Raw genomic sequence first — 19,804 nt, forward strand, 5'->3', positions numbered from 1 at the left:
CCTGCTCCTGAGAGTTAGTAATCTATAGGGAAAAAGGGGTAATGTAGAAACAGAAAGGTAAGGTTGTTGCTCATTTTGGGATGGAGTACGCGTCAGGGTGGAGTATGGTCCAGCTGCATAGCTGGATCTATTAAAGTGTTTTGGGTGTGGATGTTAGGGTGTGTTAGCATGGAGTTTGGTACAGCCCCCCAGCTGGTACCAATAGGGTTTGGAGGGGGGATATTAAGAGTATGCCAGATAGGCTTCCTTAAAAAGGGGAATTATCAGAGAGTTTTTGAATGTCTGAAAGCTTGTGGCAAGTGATGGTGCCTGGTAGGGAATTCCAGATAGAGGGGGAAGCACGGAAGAAGTCTTGGAGGTGGGAGTGAGAGGAGGTAATGATTCCGGATGAGAGTTGGATATTGTGGATAGAATGTAAGCTATCTATTTTATCATCAGGTTATATGGAATAGGAATTGTTGTAGGAAGTGCAGCAGGTGTCTAGGGTTATGTTATGGCTAGAATAAGAGACAAAGGGACACACAAATCCCTTGTTCTAGAACAGGGGTTCTCAAATCCAGTTCTCAATCCCCCACAACAGGTCAGGTTTGCAGGATATCCCAGCTGCAGCACAGGTGGCTCGATCAGTCTCTGCAATCAGTCTGCAACTGAGCCTCTGATTGAACCACCTTTGCTGAAGCAGGGATATCCACAAAACCTGACCTGTTTGGGGAGTTGAGAGCTGGAGTTTTGCACCCCTGTTCTAGAGATACCTGTATGTAGTTGCCTACATGGCTTAACAAAAGTAGTGACACTGTACTGTGTCTGAATTAAGAATATGCACAATTATTATTCATTGGGGTACAGCTCTTTTGGACTGAATTTTAGAGAGATTTAACGAATATTTGTTCAGATTACAAATTATCTTTGCTTATCGAATGCACTAAAGCACACGTTATTTTGTGAAAATATCGTTCTGTAAAAATATATGTAAAATATACTACAAATGCAATGTAAAATATACTACAAATGTATTCGTTTTACTTCTGAAAAACTTTCACTGTTGAAAAACGACTTACCCCAAAAGATGCATTATCCTCCTAATAGCCACAGTCCTACCCTCTCTGCTTCTTCATTACACGTATTATCCGTTATAAAGCTATGAGCAGCCCAGCTGCTTGCTTCACGTCAAACAGATTTGGGGTGTTTCCACTTTGTATTCCTTTTAGATTGTATGTTCCATGAAGCTGGGCCCCTCTTACCTACGGTACCAGTGTCTGTTAATGCTGTCCTTTTTATGTTATTGTCTTCACATCCTACTGCAGGGGGGCTCAACTCTAGTCCTCAAGATCCCCCAACAGGTCAGGTTTTCAGGATATTCCAGCTCCAGCACAGGTGGTTCAATCAGAGGCTCAGCCAAAGACTGATCATCTGATTGAGCCACTTGTGCTGAAGCAGGGACTTATTGAGCCACTTATGTGAAGCAGGGATATCCTGAAAACCTGACCTTTTGGTGGGGGGCTTGAGGACTGTTTGAACACCCTTTCCCTACTGTACTGTGCTGCAGAATACATTTGAGTGTTATAAATAATGACGACAATAATAATTTGACTGATTTTATCTGTATTTGTTGGTAGTGTAAAATAAATATTTATCCCCTGTGTTAGGCTATTTTTTATGAGAAACTTAGTGACAGTATTGGTATATTAGTACAGTAAAACGTTAAATGTACTTCAGCAACACCTGTATTTATTCATCACACTTGTACTATAATTTGTACAAAAAATGCATTGAAAATGTCCGTATATACAGTTTGCCTACATGTAGCACTTGTAGTTATCGTTAAATAGCTAGAATGTTGGATTCAAAACATGCACAGGGTTCAGAGCACCAATAAAGTGATGTGTACAGCCACCTTAGCTTACTTTAGAGTGAATAGTGAATAAGACTACTCATAGGCAAAAGCAATTGGTGGTACAATATAAGAAAGATCAATACACATACAATATCCCAGCAAGCCCAAGAACCCCCAAACCTACCACATCATTTATAAAGCATATATATAGTGTCAAAAAGGAGAGCTACTGAGTGTGGCCAAATGCATACAATAAAAGACAGAAATGCCCAGTGCTACATACAATGTGACAAAATACATACTGCAATATTTCAGTGCTGGTATATTGTGTGTTTATTGATTTTGAATTTCAACAGGTATCAGTTGTTTGGAGGTTAGTGTCCCCCCCCCCCCCCCGGGTTTAATTAGCAGTTTTTTTCATGCTCATGTATGACAGACCCAATGTGGTCATTCTCCCTCCAGGAGAGGTAAAAGAGCATTTTATCAGGTAGTTTTAGGACCTGCATACTGGTCATGCCGTGACGTGGCTGCAGGCTTACAGTATAACGCTTTGGCCAAAGGGATTAACTAAATGACCCTTACTTACGAGAATATCAGCACTAAGTATTTTGTCATATTGGATGTAGCATTGGGCATTTCTGCCTTTTATAATATAAGAAAGATGCTCTGGTGCAATACTGATTTGAAAATTGCAGCAACCCTTTCAGAGAAAAAAATGACATTTTAAATTGGATTTCTTTCTCGTTGATAAATCTGTGCCACTTTGTGGCTGGCATACACTACCATTCTATTAATGGCTATGCATACATACAGTGGGCGAATCCGCCGAAATTAGTTTCCCGGATTTTCGCTGAGGTTACCCCCAAAATCCATTTCGCTGTGTAAAATCTGCAAATGGATTTGGACAGTTTCAATCCGTGTGGATTCATCAAAAACTGCCATTGGATACAACCCATGGACGGATTTGTAGAATTCAATCTGCGGATTCAGCAATCCGATGGTGGATTCTTACCAACGGATTCCTGATTCCACGGATTGTATTCTACAAATCCATTGGCGTGCTGCGGAATCCGCGAAGCGTATTGGTGATAATAATGAAAAAAATCCGCAAATGCGAATTGCCCTTTTTGACTTTGATCCACTGATATATGCGGACCAAAGGAACTGGCCAAACCATTGCAAATCCAAATTCGCCCCCCAAAAATTGCCATACAGTACCTTTCCACTAATGACTAGGCATGCAGTATCTTTCTATTAATGGCTAGGCATACAGTTCCTCTTTATTATTACTAAATTCTGTATTTTGTTGTCTCATGTTTTTCACAGATTTCCTATTTTTGGACTGACCATGTTGTGGTATCATTTGCAGGTTACGTTTCTGCCACTTCAACAGCATAAGTTCCAGAGGAGCCAGAGAAGACTGAGCCATGAAACCAAATTTGAAGCAATGGAAACAACTTATGCTAGTTGGTATTTGTGCATGGGGTCTCCTGTTCCTCGTGATCTTCATCTATTTTGCAGACAGCAACTCGGTGGAACCAATGCCAAGTTCTTTCTCTTATGTAGAGACTAAAAAACTTTTACCTATCCAAGGTAAGCAGAGGGCCATAATGGGGGCACTCCAAGATTCATCATTATCCGATGCCATTGACGACAATGATCTGCTTAGTGAAGACCTTTTAGATTCTTTTAACTTAGGCCCAGATAACATTAAAAAATCGACTGACATGGAGCCCAATTTTGAAAGTGAAGATGAGTTTCTAATTTCTAATAAAAACAAAAGCCCACTTGATTACAGCCATTTAGATGCTAGTCAGACTCAGTCACACAACAATATAAATTTGATGGCTGGACAGATGTCCTACATAAGGAAGGGTGGAAGGTTTCACCATGATGTCCACTCACGACATAAAAAAATCAGAAGGAACATGCAGCGAAAGAGACAACACATGTTTGAAGAGTCCGATGATTGGAATGGATTCTCTTCATCCATGTCCAAATCTTTTCTGCAGAAATTGTGGAAAGGCAATGTCTCATCCAAGATGCTGACTCCTCGTCTGCAGAAGGCTAGGAGGGAGTACCTGAGAGCAAATAAGCTTGGTGTTAGCTTCACAGGAAAACAGAACTCCAGGAAACTGAATCCACAGGAACTCATTTGTGTCCTGAAAAAACGAGCTCATGTGAGAACTTTGGATGGAAAGGAGGCTCCATTTTCAAATCTAGGATGGGAAAAGTATTTCCCCCAAATACCCCTGAGTAAATTATATCCACAAGGCTTCTCTACTTGTGCAGTAGTTTCATCTGCTGGTGCAATACTTAACTCCTCACTTGGAGCCGAAATAGGTGAGTTTTGATTATTTTATATTTTTTCAGTAGTTACACATGCTTTTTTTTGAGAGCCATGGCGTGCAAATATTTTGTGTTTGAATTTCATGTAAAAAATGTATGCTTTGGTTTCTTGAGCAAGTTCTAGATATACAACGTCATTTTCTAACACGGATGAATAGTTAACCATAGTATGGGACACTCATTTATTTATACAGTGTAGCTTATTTTTCCTCTAACATAATTACAGCACCTTCATAACTGAAAAAGAGCTTTACTTTATACAGTGTATTGTTTGGCATTGCATTTGGCCTTCTCTCTGTGGACCAAATACACAAATTTACATTGACTAGGGTAATTATCAATATTCTACACGTTTGTCCTATATTGGCTTTATGTCATGTGCAATATGTTCAACAAATTAAAATGCTTTGCGTCATATGTTTCCCGGCTCAACTCTGCTCCGATTGCACGGAATTTGATTATAGGAAGAAACAGGAAGAGCTGGGAAGACGTTATTTTTTATTGATGGGCGAATGTGTGGAAATTTTCATTGCTGGTTTTTTTTAAATGTTATTTCCGAAAACATTTGAAGATTCTTGGGTATTTCAAAAGAACTTTCAAGGTCAAAAGTGCAGCAATATTTTCGAATTTTGCCGTGGAGCCTAAATTAACTAACTTTTTTTGACAAGTCGAAAATGCCCCGAAGTTTTTTTTATTTATGATTTATTTATTTTCTGATAATTTTTTTCAAATATTTTCTAATTTTCTAACTTTTAAAAAAAGGGAAAAAATGTAGCTTTTTACGAAATGTGTCCATCTCTAGATATGTAAGGTGCATGTTGCAATGATGAGTAGCAGTTGTAGAATAACTTTTCACTTTATATGAATTCTTTAAACTGCCAGCTATGATCTTGCGTTACCCTAGTTTCATTTAAAAAAGTGTCAGTTGTATTAAAATTGAGAAACATTTATTTCTTGCATTTGATGGAAACGCTACAGAATGAATCAATTAACTTAGAAGCTACACAGTGGCAATGCACTTTGCTTTCTATAAAGTGCTAAAAACTACTTCAACAGAGTCCTGTCACAGATATAAAACCTTAATGGTCACTATGTGTCTTTAATTTATATTGATTTAGTAGTGTTGGCTGTTTAGAAATGTTACAAACTTGTATGATCTGTGATATTCATATTGTGCTTTTATAGGCATTAGCGACAAAATCTGCAAAGCTATAAAAAAAAAGCTCTTAAATTATGATATATCTGTTAAAATAAGCACAGTGGTTCCAATTAATTGCACTTCTCTTTATGCTGCTAATTATTTATTATCTTTGTACTTCTAATTTTTACGGCACTTGGAAAGGTAGCATAAACTGTAAATAGGAAATAAAATAGTATTTCATGTTTTGTTTGACAGAGAATATGAAAGTCTTGTAAAAATGAATATCAATTTCTTGACCTATTTAGTTCTTCTAGAAGCTAACGAGCTAGAAGAGTCATAAAGGAAACTGCATGCACAGCTGCAGCAAATCCCTCTATCATGAAATTAGTTGTTGCAAAAATAGCTTCAAGGACTGCTCTCCAGGGTCTTGCTTTTTAAAACTATAAACAGTTTTTAATATATATGTTATGCCAAATAAAATCTGAGTTTTTGTGAAGATGGATTATTGGTTTTTCTGTACCGCTGGCTGACAATTTGGCTGATTTCCAAAGCAACAAAAACATGTTTTTCTTTTATTTTTTGTAAGCTGATAGTTAGAATTAAGAAATAAAATATAATTTGCATTAAAACCAGAAATTACAACTATGTGTAAATATGATAATAAAATATTTTAGGAGATAAAATTAAAGGTTTATTCAGTTCTAACCTTTGTAGTAATAAGTACATAACATTTTTCTCTCTCTTTTAGTAGTGCAGTGTTATAACACGTACTGAATATAGATGGGCGAACGAGTTCAAATCCGGTTCCCGGAATTCCACGGATTGCTTAGACCAAGTCCCTCATTCCCCCTGCCCCTCCTTACGTCTTCCCATGTTCTCTGTGGAGCACACCTGAGATACCTGTGAGATGCTAATAGCTAGATTAGCTCCACGTGTGAGCAGTGAGTGAGTGAGCTCAAACTGCTAGAGATGCGGCCTAGAAAGGTAGTGGTTGTGGATTCTAGCCCTGTTGGGTTGGACACAGTTGCAGTCATTAGATTGGTGCCTTAGGCTTATCAACTCTGTATAATTGGTATGGAAATCATTTTAGGAAGGACTCAGTTAAATATACTTTGCATATCTCCCAGCCAGGTACCTCAGGTGTGCTCCTTTTTCAGCACATGCATGTCTCCCTCATTTTTTTGGAGGGATCTTTGAGGACACACACGCACACACACACACACTAAAAAAAATACAAATTGGCAGATTGGCCTTTTTGAGACCGATCCGTGTACCAAAGGGACTGGCTGATCCAAATCCGCAAAAATATTTCAACCTCTCTCATAGTGCTGAACTACAAAAGCATTACTTTTTGTTGGATCCACATGACATTTCTATATAAAAAAATATGAGAAAGGGGTTACAAATTCCTTCTGATAAAGTTTTCTCAAAAACGCATTATCTTCCACTCGACCAGACATAGCTATAATAGTGCCTGTGTTGGGGTGGTAACCAGCTTAGCTGTCCATCCAGTTAGTAAGGGCTGAAACTGCATGTATAGTTAGTCTCCTAAAAGGAGTAGGCGTTTATTTTATGATTTGTTTTGACTTAAAGGGACGGTGGGCCTGTTAGTGTATTATTTATCCTTGCAAATAGACCCCATATAGAGAAATACTACATTTCCTGCCTTAATCTGGGACATAAGATCCTACGCTGTGACGGAGGCATCACTGTATATATGTATAAAAGAGTGCTACTGAACGTGACCAAATGTATTCGTTTAGGCTTTAGGGAAACATTCTTCAATTGTAAAGTGTGCTACCTGAAAAGTATATTATCTTTTAAACAAATAGTAACATTGACACTACAAAGGACTTGTGTGCCTTGAAAGGGAGAGCGTAACATTTAATTTCTTCTTAACTCCTCTCACCTGAATATAAACAAATAGCCTACACTGACAGATTTACTGATGACGAATTTACTGTACTTCCACATTCTGGATTAAATAGTTTATTTTTTTAAAAGAAATATACCATTAGATAGCTCAACATGTTAAAGGAACAATCCAAGACGACAATTTTTTTTTCAAATTTCTTATTTTATTTTATATACATAGCATTGAAGCAGGTGGTCTCCGGAGCTGAACCCTGTTAATTTCCGGGAACCCCCTGCTTCAATCTTGTGTGTGTGTGTATATGTGTGTATGTGTGTATATGTGTGTGTGTATATATATATATATATGTATATATATATATATATATATATATACATATATATATATATATCACTGGACAGCCGTGCAGCAAAAACGCGACAGCACACAAAGGTAGTAGTTAAAAAAAACTGTATTGAAGTACGTGGCACACACACCAATGTCTCGGTCCTCACAGAGGGACCTTTCTCAAGGGAGTGCACAGACATGGTGATCCTGCCAGACATATATACCCATGTGCAGTGTTCGACAAACCTATACATTTGCTCGCCCCGGGCGAGTGGATTTAACCCCCGGGCGAGTAAATATTGGCCCAAGCAGCACACGTTTGGTACTAGGTGGCGAGTAGATTTTTTTGTGTGGCGAGTAGATTTTTTGGTGATTTGTCAACCACTGCGGCCATGTGTTACATTCCAAATAGAGCAATTAATCAATCAGTAAGTCAATAAAACAATCAATTAAAAAATCACATAGCCCACAAATCAGTACAGCTGCTGTCCATCAGTTTAATGAGCAGAAGGCCATTTGTAACGGGTCCTGTATATTCAGGAATCCATTTTGTTTCGTCCATCAGCAGAATCTCTCATTACCGGCTTATTTAAGCTTCTAGGGTTGCTATGGAGATCAGTAGATCTCCATACAGTGCTTCAACTGCAGCAAGTGATTCTGGGAAATGACATGCAAATCAGCATACAGTGCCACCTTTTGCTTCAAATCCACTTTGATATGGACCCCTATATATAAATAAATAAAACAAAAATAACGATTCCTGCGCTCCTACCAATTAGGCTAAAATAAAATAGTAATCTCATACATAAGGGTTATTTAGTTAAACAATTTGGCCAAAGTGTTATAAGCCTGCAGTCATGTCAAAGCATAGCCAAATTTGCAGGTACCTAAACTGAATATATGTAATTATTGTCCCATGGACTGGTGAAAAATGTGAAAAAGCCCTGAAGGGGTTAAATAAAGCATATGCTTTTGTGAGTAGTGCAATTAATAGCTGGTCAACACCAGTATCATAGTTACCTTACTATAGAGGTAAACTGTGGGTGCACAAATTCCCTGGTGTGAAAATAATAAAATTTACACATATCTCTTTCTGTCAGCCTTATAATTCACCTACTCTTCAATGGAGGGTGTTGTGCAGACTGACACTGAGGTGTATTTTACCTGTACTAGTTGGAAATTTGTAGGGGCTACAGTATGTCCTAAAGAAAAGAGCCATATACCTCCAAGGAACTGCTATATAAAGCGTATGAGCCAATAAACATAATATCATCCCTGATGAAGAGTTGGCCACTATGTCTAGAATTAAAAAAAAAAAATGCTAGACAGTGGCCAACTCATCTTCATAAGGAAGTCTCCATTGTGTATATATATATATATATATTTAATCTCTCTACAAATGGCAGTGGTATGTTTTTGTGATTATAAACTAACCTAAAGCTAACCTTTTAGGCGTTTCATAATTTATAATTATTTATAATGTTATGACGTCTTAAATATTAATGTGTACTATGGAAATGTTATAATGAGGAATCATTTTGTAATGGAGTTTTTTGATAGGAAGAAAACAAATAATATGAAAATACAAAAATATGACAGGGCACACCAAAAAAGAAAAACTTGCCAAAAAACCTTACATACTTCCAAAGTCCTCTGCATCCAGCTAAATGGTGGATGCACCAAAACACCAAATACAATAAGTACAAGAACAGTTGAAGCTGGGCACATAAATAAAACATTAATTCACTTTATTAAATCACATGAAGACAGGCTGGGGTTTCGGTCCAACATGGACCTTCATCAGGTCCAGAAGACAATGAACAATAACTGCAATTTATACCCTTACCAATAATGTGAACAGGACCTGGTGTTCTGGATGTAGCATAACATCCACAGGGACAATAACGCGGCAAATTAATTATTCAATTATATATAATTTTTAATCATACAAAATGCTACAAAAATGAAAAAATAAGAAAACAGAAAATAAAATTAGAACAAATCAAACTGTAGCTGAAAAATATTTGGTTTTCAGCTAGGGACAAATGTTAAACCTTTTGTTAATACTGAACACTCATTACCCGACAATGGTATTACTGTCAAATTAAAGATGGCAGATTCAGTTAGGTCATTGGGACCTGTGATCTTGTTTGATTTGTTTGGGCGTGTACCTGAAAAATCTCTCCTACATCCCATATAATCGGAGTCTAAATCGGAGGAGAATAATGGTTCTGCCTCAGAAGTATTTATCTCCAACGGTGCCTGTGATGAGGGTGTAAAATTCCTAATATTTTTGGAATGCTGAAAATGAGGGAGCATGGATTTACCATCACCCTTCTGCCATAGTTAGACAGTTTCTTCCTTATAGTCCATCAATATTTTTCTGAATGTATCCTTCTTAAAGGTCAGAAAATCCTCCTTAAATTCAAGAAGCCTTACATCCAATTGTGTCAATAAACGGTTGTCATCTTCCCTGTTCACATTATTGGTAGGGGCATAAATTGCAGTTGTAACGGTGCTTCCCCCACCCTCTGGGAGATTCTGCCATTACTACGTATGTGGTGCATGATTCCTTCTGGTAACAGGAGGGCTGAGCTGTCCGCCGATGGTTGTGGGGACACAGGATCAGGTTTCTGGGGTACATTACCCACGTGGTTTTCTAGCAGTGCAGCAGATCCATCTGCTGTAGGCTCCAGGTAGGTGGAGATGATCTCCTACACTAGAACTATCACCTCTCCCCCCAGTAAGATCACACACTAGGCGAGAGTATAACAACAGGAGCAGTTTATTCTCTCACTCTGTGCAGCACAGTACACGGCAGGGTTCTGCTCAATGCAGCAACTGTCAGCTACTCACTTAAGGATGGTCCCTGGACCTTCACTACAGGCCGAGGCCACCCACAGCAGTCCCAGCTCTTCCCTGCCCCTCTAGCAGGGGCAGACGTATGGTACACACTCACTCTCCCCCGCGGGAAAGAGGACCAGAGAAGGTCCAATAGTCAGGCTCTTGGCTGGGTGGACAGAAATGAAAACAAACAAGTGCGCAAGAGAAAATATACCTATATACACGTGTACTTGTGATAAAGATTAATTAAATATATCACACACCCTAAAAAACAATAATTGTGATAAATAAGTGATTTAAATAAAACTGGTGTTACCAATTAGAGGAGCGTCTGCTGCTGAGTAAAGGGTAGCCCAAGACCCTGAAATCTACAAACAACAAAACAAAACAAAGCGCAAAACGCTCATCGTGAAGTAATAAAAAACAGTGTTTATAAAATAAATGGTTCAAGGTTAAGCGTACATCAGGTAAGGAATAAACAGGCACATGGAGCTACACTGTAGCTGTTACCAATAACTACGACCGGGAACTGCACAGGATTCTCCCACCAAAGATCCCACTTCCTCTCCCGCACAAGCAGCTGGATTGAAGCAGCAGTCACAGCGCCAGTGTGCACATCAGTTTACACAGTCTCAGAGTCCAGCTTATAGCGTCAAAGTGCCCGGTGGAGCCAAAGAGTAATCAGCTCAATCTTGTGAGGCAGCGTGTATCTTCCTATCTCCACACCTCACTGCGCGTCCGCGTAGGTTGATGACGTCACGCGCATGCGCCGATGGTGCCTTTGAGCTGTAGCTAAAAGCATACAGCTCAAAGGCACACGCTGTAAAATAACCTCAGAACTCAAAATAGATAAAAAAAGAAGGTTGAGTGGTATCTTTCCAACACGTTTCGTAGCTCTACGGGCTACTTCTTCAGGGAATATATCTTGGCTGGGTGACCTGCCCCTCTCAAGTAGGTAGAGGCACTCTAAATTTAGGGCGGCACTGCCCTTAAGTACTGCTAGGAGGAGGGCACCTGTTCCATGATTGGACATGATCAGGCTGGATGTCACCGCCTCACAGTGTCACTCGAGTGCAGCTCCAGTGAGTTGGGAAAACCCATATTGACTACTGGTAGCCTGATTGTTCCAGGACTTACTGCCAGGAGTAGGGCAGGTTAGTAGCCAAAGGTGGCGTGGCTACACAGTTATTATTCATTGTCTTCTAGCTCTTATGAAGGCCAATGTTGGACCAAAACAAAAGCCTGTCTTCATGTGATTTAATAAAGTGAATATATTTTCTATTCATACAGTATGTCCAGCTTAAACTGTTTTTGTTTTGAGGAAGCACAGTGGAAATTGAGGATGGGTAATGGGAATCAATGATACTTGGTTGTCATTTCTAATAATATTTGTTAATGAGTTACGTTTGTTATTAATACATTGGTGTTCTGTTACAGCAGATATATTTGACAGTTGCTAGTAAGTGATGTATTAAAAAAAAGAAGAGATGGAGATGAAAGATATCATTGTTAGGGAAAATATCCCAACTATCTTAAGAAGGTGCCTAGCTTTGTAAGCTTCAGTTCTTTGCTGGCTAACAATAATGCTGTAAAGCTTCCCAGTACTAAGTAAAAGATCCGTTCTTTTCAAATGAATAAGGGCATTATTCTATATTTTCGAAAGTGGCCGTTCAGGCTGTTTTCAGATGAAAATCCCCACAGACTTAATTTGTGTTTTCATCCAAAAATGTCCCGAATCTGCTTTGGTAGATATAGAATTACCCCTAACATTTAATTATCTGGTATGGGGAAGCAGCTTCACAGCATATTGAATAAGGGCTTCTGTCAATCCTTCTGTTTCTCTCACTCCTTCTGTGCTTCAGGTCCCATTATACAATATACTACAGAAGGCATTTTTAACTTTATAAGACCCCAAATGCTAAATTTGACAGTCAGTCCTAGCTGCTCCAAACATATTGCTATCTTTGAACCATAACACTGCAGGACCCTTCTGTCCCATTAATTCCAATATTTAACATCTCCCCAAGAAACGCCATCCTATTTCCTTCAGATATGTCTAAATAGTGTGACTGCCTTGTTTATGGGGCCTGTCTAGACTTGGCAGCGCCTATTTTTCTGCATTAGCGCTTCTTCACTTAAAGACATTGTCATTTAGCCTGAGTGAAGCTTTAGTCAGAGTAGTAATTTCTTTGTCATTTGATTGTCTCCAATTGTTTTTTGGAACACGTAAAATCTTTCACTGGACGAACAGCAAGTAATCATCCCATCACCAAGGCTTAACAGAACTTGCACTTTCCTAGCTATTTTTTCCCGTTTTTCACAAATTAGCCACTCTTACACATCTATAATACATTAGACCTGCCATCATTATTAGGCAACTAAAAAAGATTTCACTGAACAAGTGAATGTGCAGAGCTGCACTAATGCCTCACATTTTATTTGAATATCTATTTTTTAGATGTAAAGTACATTTATTACACATTTCACATCTCATCCAATACAATGACATTAGCATGCTTTAAAGCTGCAGACCAAGCAATATCCAACATGTGTGTTTTTTTTAAATAAATCCGTTCTGTACTTTGAGAAAATACATGTAGCATTCTTTTTTAAAACAACTCTGAATTACATTTTTAATGTATTTAATGTAACAAGCCTTTTTTGTTTCTATAGCAACCATTTACAAAGTCACATCCCCTTCCTCTTCTGAAACAGGCTCTGGCACACCCTTTTTTGAGCCCTGCCCTCTCTTTAGCAGTGCACCAATTGTATCTAGTGACTGCCTGGTCACATGATCTTCCCCACAGAACTTTGCATCTTTGGTCCTCTTCTGCTTCAATGACAGCCATTTAGTGAACCCCCAAACTGAATTTTTGCCGATCAATCACAGGAGAATGGATCGATCGGCAACTTAGCTACCTAAATTAGCTTGGAAAAAGAAGTAGTAAGTGTAGTTTTGGCATAACCTAGGTATCATACAGTACACATATAAATGAAGTACCATAATAAAAAAATATATAGAATCTAACTTTTCGATCCCAGGCCGTCTCTATTTACAGTCTTAGCTGGCCACTGAATCTGTCAGCATAAAGGCCCATATTTAACTAAGCGGTGCTCCTCCATAAAACAGCTTCCATCGCTAGAAGACACATCTTAAGGTCTAATAACAGGGAAAGAGTAGAGGATTTCCCATTGGACTCACATATGAGCATTTTTATATGTTGTTTTTGTGAGTGCATTTTATACTGTTTTTATTTATGTTAGTAATTTCTGCACCAGGGAGGCTGCAATTGGTGCTTCCGCTTCATAGATTTATTAAATATCTCAGCGCATAAGGCCTATCTTTAAGAGTTGCGCTAGAGTCCACTCAATCTTCTGTTGACCATTTTGTATAGTAAACCCCACAGTTTGCACAGCCCATGTCTACTGTAAGGGGGGGCGCGCCTCCCAGTTTGCGCACCCCAGGTCTACTGCACTGGGGGGTGTGAGATTTTTGAGAGGGGGCACAGCGGTTACAGAGGCCTTGCGCTCTTCCGAAAGGCATTTAAATTAAATGCTGGGGGACCGCACAAGGGCTCTGTAAATTCCATTACCTTGGCTTCGGGCGACGCAGTGTCAAATGGAGCAGGGGGGTCACGTGATGTCGCGTTGCTGTGGCAATGTGATGTCACATGACCTGCAGCGTAATTTGATGCCACAGCCAAGGTAAGGGGGAGGGGCGGGAACAGAAGGGTAGAGCAAGCAGGGGGAGCAGGCTGAAAAGTTTGCGCACCCCTGCTGTAGATCATTGAATAAAGCAGCAATCCCCCAGGAATCCAAGTCATTTTTACTTTATTTGATCTTGGGGTCCCCGTGATCTTAATTACCTACGACACTCACAGCTCCAAGGACCCCTAGTTGTTACTTTTAAATCTCCCAGACAAGAATACTTGTCCAGGAGGACAAGATGGCAACCAGGCTTAGATTTAAGTAACTAAGGGCAACTTTTTAAATGCAAACCTTTTCTCCCACAGCGCACAGTATATGAGCAACACAATGAGTTGGTGTTGCTGACCACATATGCTTTGTACATTTTTAAGCTGTATAATTTATTTTGTTATTATTATTATAACTTTTTGTTATTTGATGTGGCTAGGTTTATGTCCAGGTGATCATATCTTATCAATATGTTTATTTTGGATGTTAGACTATGTGCTACACGAAGAGCAGACACAGGGTGTTTGGCAGATTAAATAGATCATCTTATCTTAGATTGTAAGCTCTTCGGGACAGAGACTCCTTTTCCTAATGTTACTTTTATGTCTGAAGCGCTTATTCCCATTATGTCTCATATTACTATGTATCACGTGTATTACTGTTGTGATGTGCTATGTGTATGGATGGCACTATACAAATAAAGATGTACATACAGTACATACAGTATCTATAAGTAACTTTATTGTAAGCATGGTCATGTTCATGCTACAAAAGAAATACAGCAGGCTGTTATTCATTATTTATATAGAAATATATAGGACTGTGTATATTGACTTACCCGCTGTCTCATTGTGTTAGTCTTGTAATAGTGTCTCCTGCAACACTGCACAATACTGAATATTGAACATTAAAAAATGTCAACATTTTATCAATTTGCAATACAAATATTTTAGTGTCCTGTATGAATTGTAGTCATCAGAAACAGAATGACGTGTGCATGGTTTTGCTTACTCCAGTCAAGAGAGCACTAAGCCTTATGTGAAATGCAGCATTACAGCAAGGCCCAGACTCCCTCCCCCACATCCCCCCTTTGGTCACAGGTGACGGAGGAGGAGATATAGACAGGTAGTGAGAGGTGGGAGATCATTCCGCGCTCCTCACTGTGTTTTTGAAGTGTCTTTCCATGGGGCAGGGGCTCTGCTAGCAGCTCTGGACTGAGGAGTGTTCCCAGGATGGAGAGAGCGTGACTTAAAAGGGGATCTGCAGGGATCTGCGGGGGTAAGGGGAGAGACCTGACCATTAGGCCTCCTGCTGCTGCCCCCCCCCCCCCTGATATTCCTTGCTCCCGCCCCCCTCTCCCCCCTCTGTGTTTCCCGTGTTATATAGTCTGGTTGCAGGGGTGAGTTCCATGGGACCTCTCCCTTGTGAGTAGCACTCTTGACCACCAGCAGGGGTTGGAGGTTGCAGTGCAGGTTCTGATGGCATCCTCATGAGGAGCAGTGAACAGTAGGTCCTGGCTGGACAGGTAGCATGCGCAATGGGCTGCGGAACAGGTCACCGGTCCGCACAGCAGGGGGTGAGTGAAGGCTCCAGGGGCATATGGTGGTAATTTCAGACCCTTCCCCTGATAAGCTAGGCCTCTTGCTGCCTCCTCAGTACCCCCTTCCTTCCCACTGAAATAGCTCCAAGGCGAGTGATGGAGGGTTAAGCCCCTGGGAAGCGTCTTGGGTGGCTAGATAGGTTGTGAGACTGGCTGAAGCCACTTTCCGGCAGAGGCAGGATCATTTGGGACCTGATTTATTTTTTTAATGGTTTGAGCTGGGCCTGATCGGTTACCCCAGGGGGTGGATCAGTTCCGCTCAGATATTAAATCTTTACAGGCGCTATGCAATAATTTAAAAAGCATTGCACATGCTGTTAAGCATATTTGAGGTATGGGCTTGTGCAAGGAAAACTTGAAACACATTTCCCAAGACAAATGTCACATGAACTTTCATCTGCTGTAGACAAGGAGGAATATATGAGCAGGATTTCCATGGTCAGCTCTTGGGGCTCTTTCATCTCTCAGGGTGGTAGAAGCATGGGAAAGGGCACCACCTTTGTGGATGGGGACAATCCTTGCCCTGTGGGGCTGGACACAGCATCGAGGCTCTGGCAGCTTCAGAGAGAGGGGAGGCAGTGTTCCAGGGGAGGACTGAAGGGTTTCTAATGTTGGCTCAAGTGGGCAAAGCTGATTTGTTTTGAAGACCTGGGTCCCATCTCCCAGTTGACAACGGGATAGCTTATTGGCCAGTCCAGTGCCTAGCTTTAGGTTAAAGATGCTTAGAGTGTTACAGCAGTCCATTGGTGTTAATATAGACCCGTTTGAGCTGGTGATTACCGCACTGTTTGACTCTATTATTGTGACTCAGTTACGATAATTCGTGGTGATGGCATGGTTGGAGAGTGGGCAGGGCTCACTGTGCTTTGAATACCTGGGGCCCACCTCGCAGCTGACATGGGGTCAACTGAGCAGCTGGGACTTTGGATGGTCCTGGCTAGTGGGTCATGATTTAGGTGTCATTAGCCTTACCTGTGGGTGGAGCACTCTGGCAGGGTTATAACCTCTCCTTTTGCTGTGTTTCAATAAAAGCCATGGCCATTGTACCTCCAGACTTTTGTCTGTGAGCTTTATTTGTGGGATATTTCTGGGGAGGTGGGGAAGCAGCATCGCAGGCTCTAAGGTCAAGAAAGCAAAGAGCACACTGTGAAGTGCGGCATGACCGCAAGACCTAAGCTCCCTTCCCCCCCTGTTGGCCATAGGTGACCTCCCGGAGCGGGTAGGAGATATAGGCAGGCAGTAGGGGCAGGAGATCATGCCGTGCCCCTCACTTTGTTTTCCAGCCCTCCCTCCCTTTTAGTCAAATTCTGTATTGTGTGTGCTATACTTGCATTGAATATATTTATATTTGAAGTGTCTGAAGGGGTTATATTGCCTGTCATGGCGGCTGGTTGTTGGGTAAGTGCAGGGTAACCTTGTCAGACGGGCTTAGTTACGGTAATGCCTGGTGGTGGCGTGGTTTGCGATTGGACAGGGCACATTGTGCTTTCAGTACCTGGGGACCATCTCGCCCCATCTGAGCGGCTGCGATTTTGGATGGTCCTGGCAAATGGGCCACGATTTAAACAACATTGGCTTTACCTGTGGGTGGGCACTCTGGCAGGGTTAGTACCTCCCCTTTTGCTGTGCTTGACTAAATGCTGCACCCATTGTACCTCCAGACCTTCCGTGTGGGCTTTATTTGCGGGATGTTTCTGGGGAGGTGTGGGAGCATCATCGCCGGCTCTGAGGTGTATTACCGTCAAAATAGCAAAATCCAAAATACAATGATACAATTTGCAGACAGAAGCAAACGATGCTCCTCTTCTTCCCTTGTGTTAACAATTAAGAAGTCATGCAAATGTGCTATTATTGAGAAAACAAAAAATATATATTGGACATATACACATTGACTTAAAAGGGGATCTGCGGGGGTAAGGGGAGAGACCTGATCATTAGGCCTCCTGCTGCTGCCCCCCCCCCTGATATTCCTTGCTCCCTCCCCCCCTCTCCCCGCTCTGTGTTTCCCGTGTTATATAGTCTGGTTGCGGGGGTGAGTTCCATGGGTCCCCTCTCTTGTTAGTAGCACTCTTGACCACCAGCAGGGGTTGGAGGTTGCAGTGCAGGTTCTGATGGCATCCTCATGAGGAGCAGTGAACAGTAGATCCTGGCTGGACAGGTAGCATGCGCAATGGGCTGCGGAACAGGTCACCGGTCTGCACAGCAGGGGGTGAGTGAAGGCTCCAGGGGCATATGGTGGTAATTTCAGACCCTTCCCCTGATAAGCTAGGCCTCTTGCTGCCTCCTCAGTTCCCCCTTCCTTCCCACTGAAATAGCTCCAAGGCGAGTGATGGAGGGTTAAGCCCCTGGGAAGCGTCTTGGGTGGCTAGATAGGTTGTGAGACTGGCTGAAGCCACTTTCCGGCAGAGGCAGGATCATTTGGGACCTGATTTATTTTTTTAATGGTTTGAGCTGGGCCTGATCGGTTACCCCAGAGGGTGGATCAGTTCCGCTCAGATATTAAATCCGGACAGGCGCTATGCAATAATTTAAAAAGCATTGCACATGCTGTTAAGCATAGTTGAGGTATGGGCTTGTGCAAGGAAAACTTGAAACACATTTCCCAAGACAAATGTCACATGAACTTTCATCTGCTGTAGACAAGGAAGAATATATGAGCAGGATTTCCATGGTCAGCTCTTGGGGCTCTTTCATCTCTCAGGGTGGTAGAAGCATGGGAAAGGGCACCACCTTTGTGGATGGGGACAATCCTTGCCCTGTGGGGCTGGACACAGCATCGGGCCTCTGGCGGCTTCAGAGAGAGGGGAGGCAGTGTTCACTCCTCCCACCCCAAGGGTGGCACGGCTGAAGGACTGAAGGGTTTCTAATGTTGGCTCAAGTGGGCAAAGCTGATTTGTTTTGAAGACCTGGGTCCCATCTCCCAGTTGACAACGGGTTAGTTTATTGGCCAGTCCAGTGCCTAGCTTTAGGTTAAAGATGCTTAGAGTGTGACAGCAGTCTGGGTGATTATCGCACTGTTTGACTCTATTATTGTGACTCAGTTACGATAATTCGTGGTGATGGCATGGTTGGAGAGTGGGCAGGGCGATGGCATGGTTGGAGAGTGGGCAGGGCTCACTGTACTTTGAATACCTGGGGCCCACCTCGCAGCTGACATGGGGTCAACTGAGCAGCTGGGACTTTGGACGGTCCTGGCTAGTGGGTCATGATTTAGGCGTCATTGGCCTTACCTGTGGGTGGGCACTCTGGCAGGGTTAGTACCTCCCCTTTTGCTGTGCTTGACTAAATGCTGCACCCATTGTACCTCCAGACCTTCCGTGTGGGCTTTATTTGCGGGATGTTTCTGGGGAGGTGTGGGAGCATCATCGCCGGCTCTGAGGTGTATTACCGTCAAAATAGCAAAATCCAAAATACAATGATACAATTTGCAGACAGAAGCAAACGATGCTCCTCTTCTTCCCTTGTGTTAACAATTAAGAAGTCATGCAAATGTGCTATTATTGAGAAAACAAAAAATATATATTGGACATATACACATTTCATGCTTTATTGTTGCTAGAGATATCCTATTTTGCCTAACACTTTGTTGCTATTAATGAAAAAAGCCTTTTTCTTTTAAAAATGGGCCTAAAAGCATAACTCAGAAAAAAAATTGGCACTCTCTGTGTCTATCCTAAATGTGCTTGATATGTGTTGACATTCCAAACTATTTAAGCACTTCAGAATATTTTATATATTTAAATACATTTATATTTACAATAGTCAGTGCTACATTTTTTGGAGAACTGAAGTACCAACTACAAATATAGCTCTCTATGTAGTAAAGGTTACAGCAAATATGACCGTAGATTGTGGCTTGAGGCAGAGGGAATTATTTGAATAAGTGACGTTGTCTCCTGGTCCTAGAACTTTGCTTATTTTTTCTGCTTTTTTTTTTTAAGACACTGGGGCACGTGCATCCAGCGCTGGTACGGGTTATCACACTCGTCCCAGCTATAACTAACATTCAAATCAATGAGAGTCAACGCCGGAAGAGGTGCATTAACCCGTACCACCGTTCGATGCACGAGCCCAACTGAGTTCAACTGCAATTGTTTCAGTCATGTCAGTCAGAAAAAAAGGAAAGGCTAGGCATTTATT

General features: G+C 41.4%; 1 protein-coding gene across 4 annotated transcripts in view; it reads left to right on the forward strand.

Annotated features, from left to right (window-relative positions):
• Positions 1 to 19,804, forward strand: part of ST6GAL2 (ST6 beta-galactoside alpha-2,6-sialyltransferase 2) — a 115,622-nt gene that overhangs the window by 66,261 nt on the left and 29,557 nt on the right. For 2 of the 4 annotated variants that reach the window (XM_075590357.1, XM_075590355.1), the window contains one exon: positions 3,204 to 4,177. In XM_075590357.1, coding sequence (XP_075446472.1) covers positions 3,262 to 4,177 — 916 coding nt within the window. In that variant the 5' untranslated portion in view covers positions 3,204 to 3,261. Of the gene's footprint in view, positions 1 to 3,160; positions 4,178 to 19,804 lie in introns of all 4 variants that reach the window. The other 2 variants (XM_075590356.1, XM_075590358.1) reach the window with 2 other exon arrangements.

This window comes from Ascaphus truei, chromosome 3, assembly GCF_040206685.1.
Source record: "Ascaphus truei isolate aAscTru1 chromosome 3, aAscTru1.hap1, whole genome shotgun sequence".
NCBI lineage: Eukaryota > Metazoa > Chordata > Amphibia > Anura > Ascaphidae > Ascaphus > Ascaphus truei.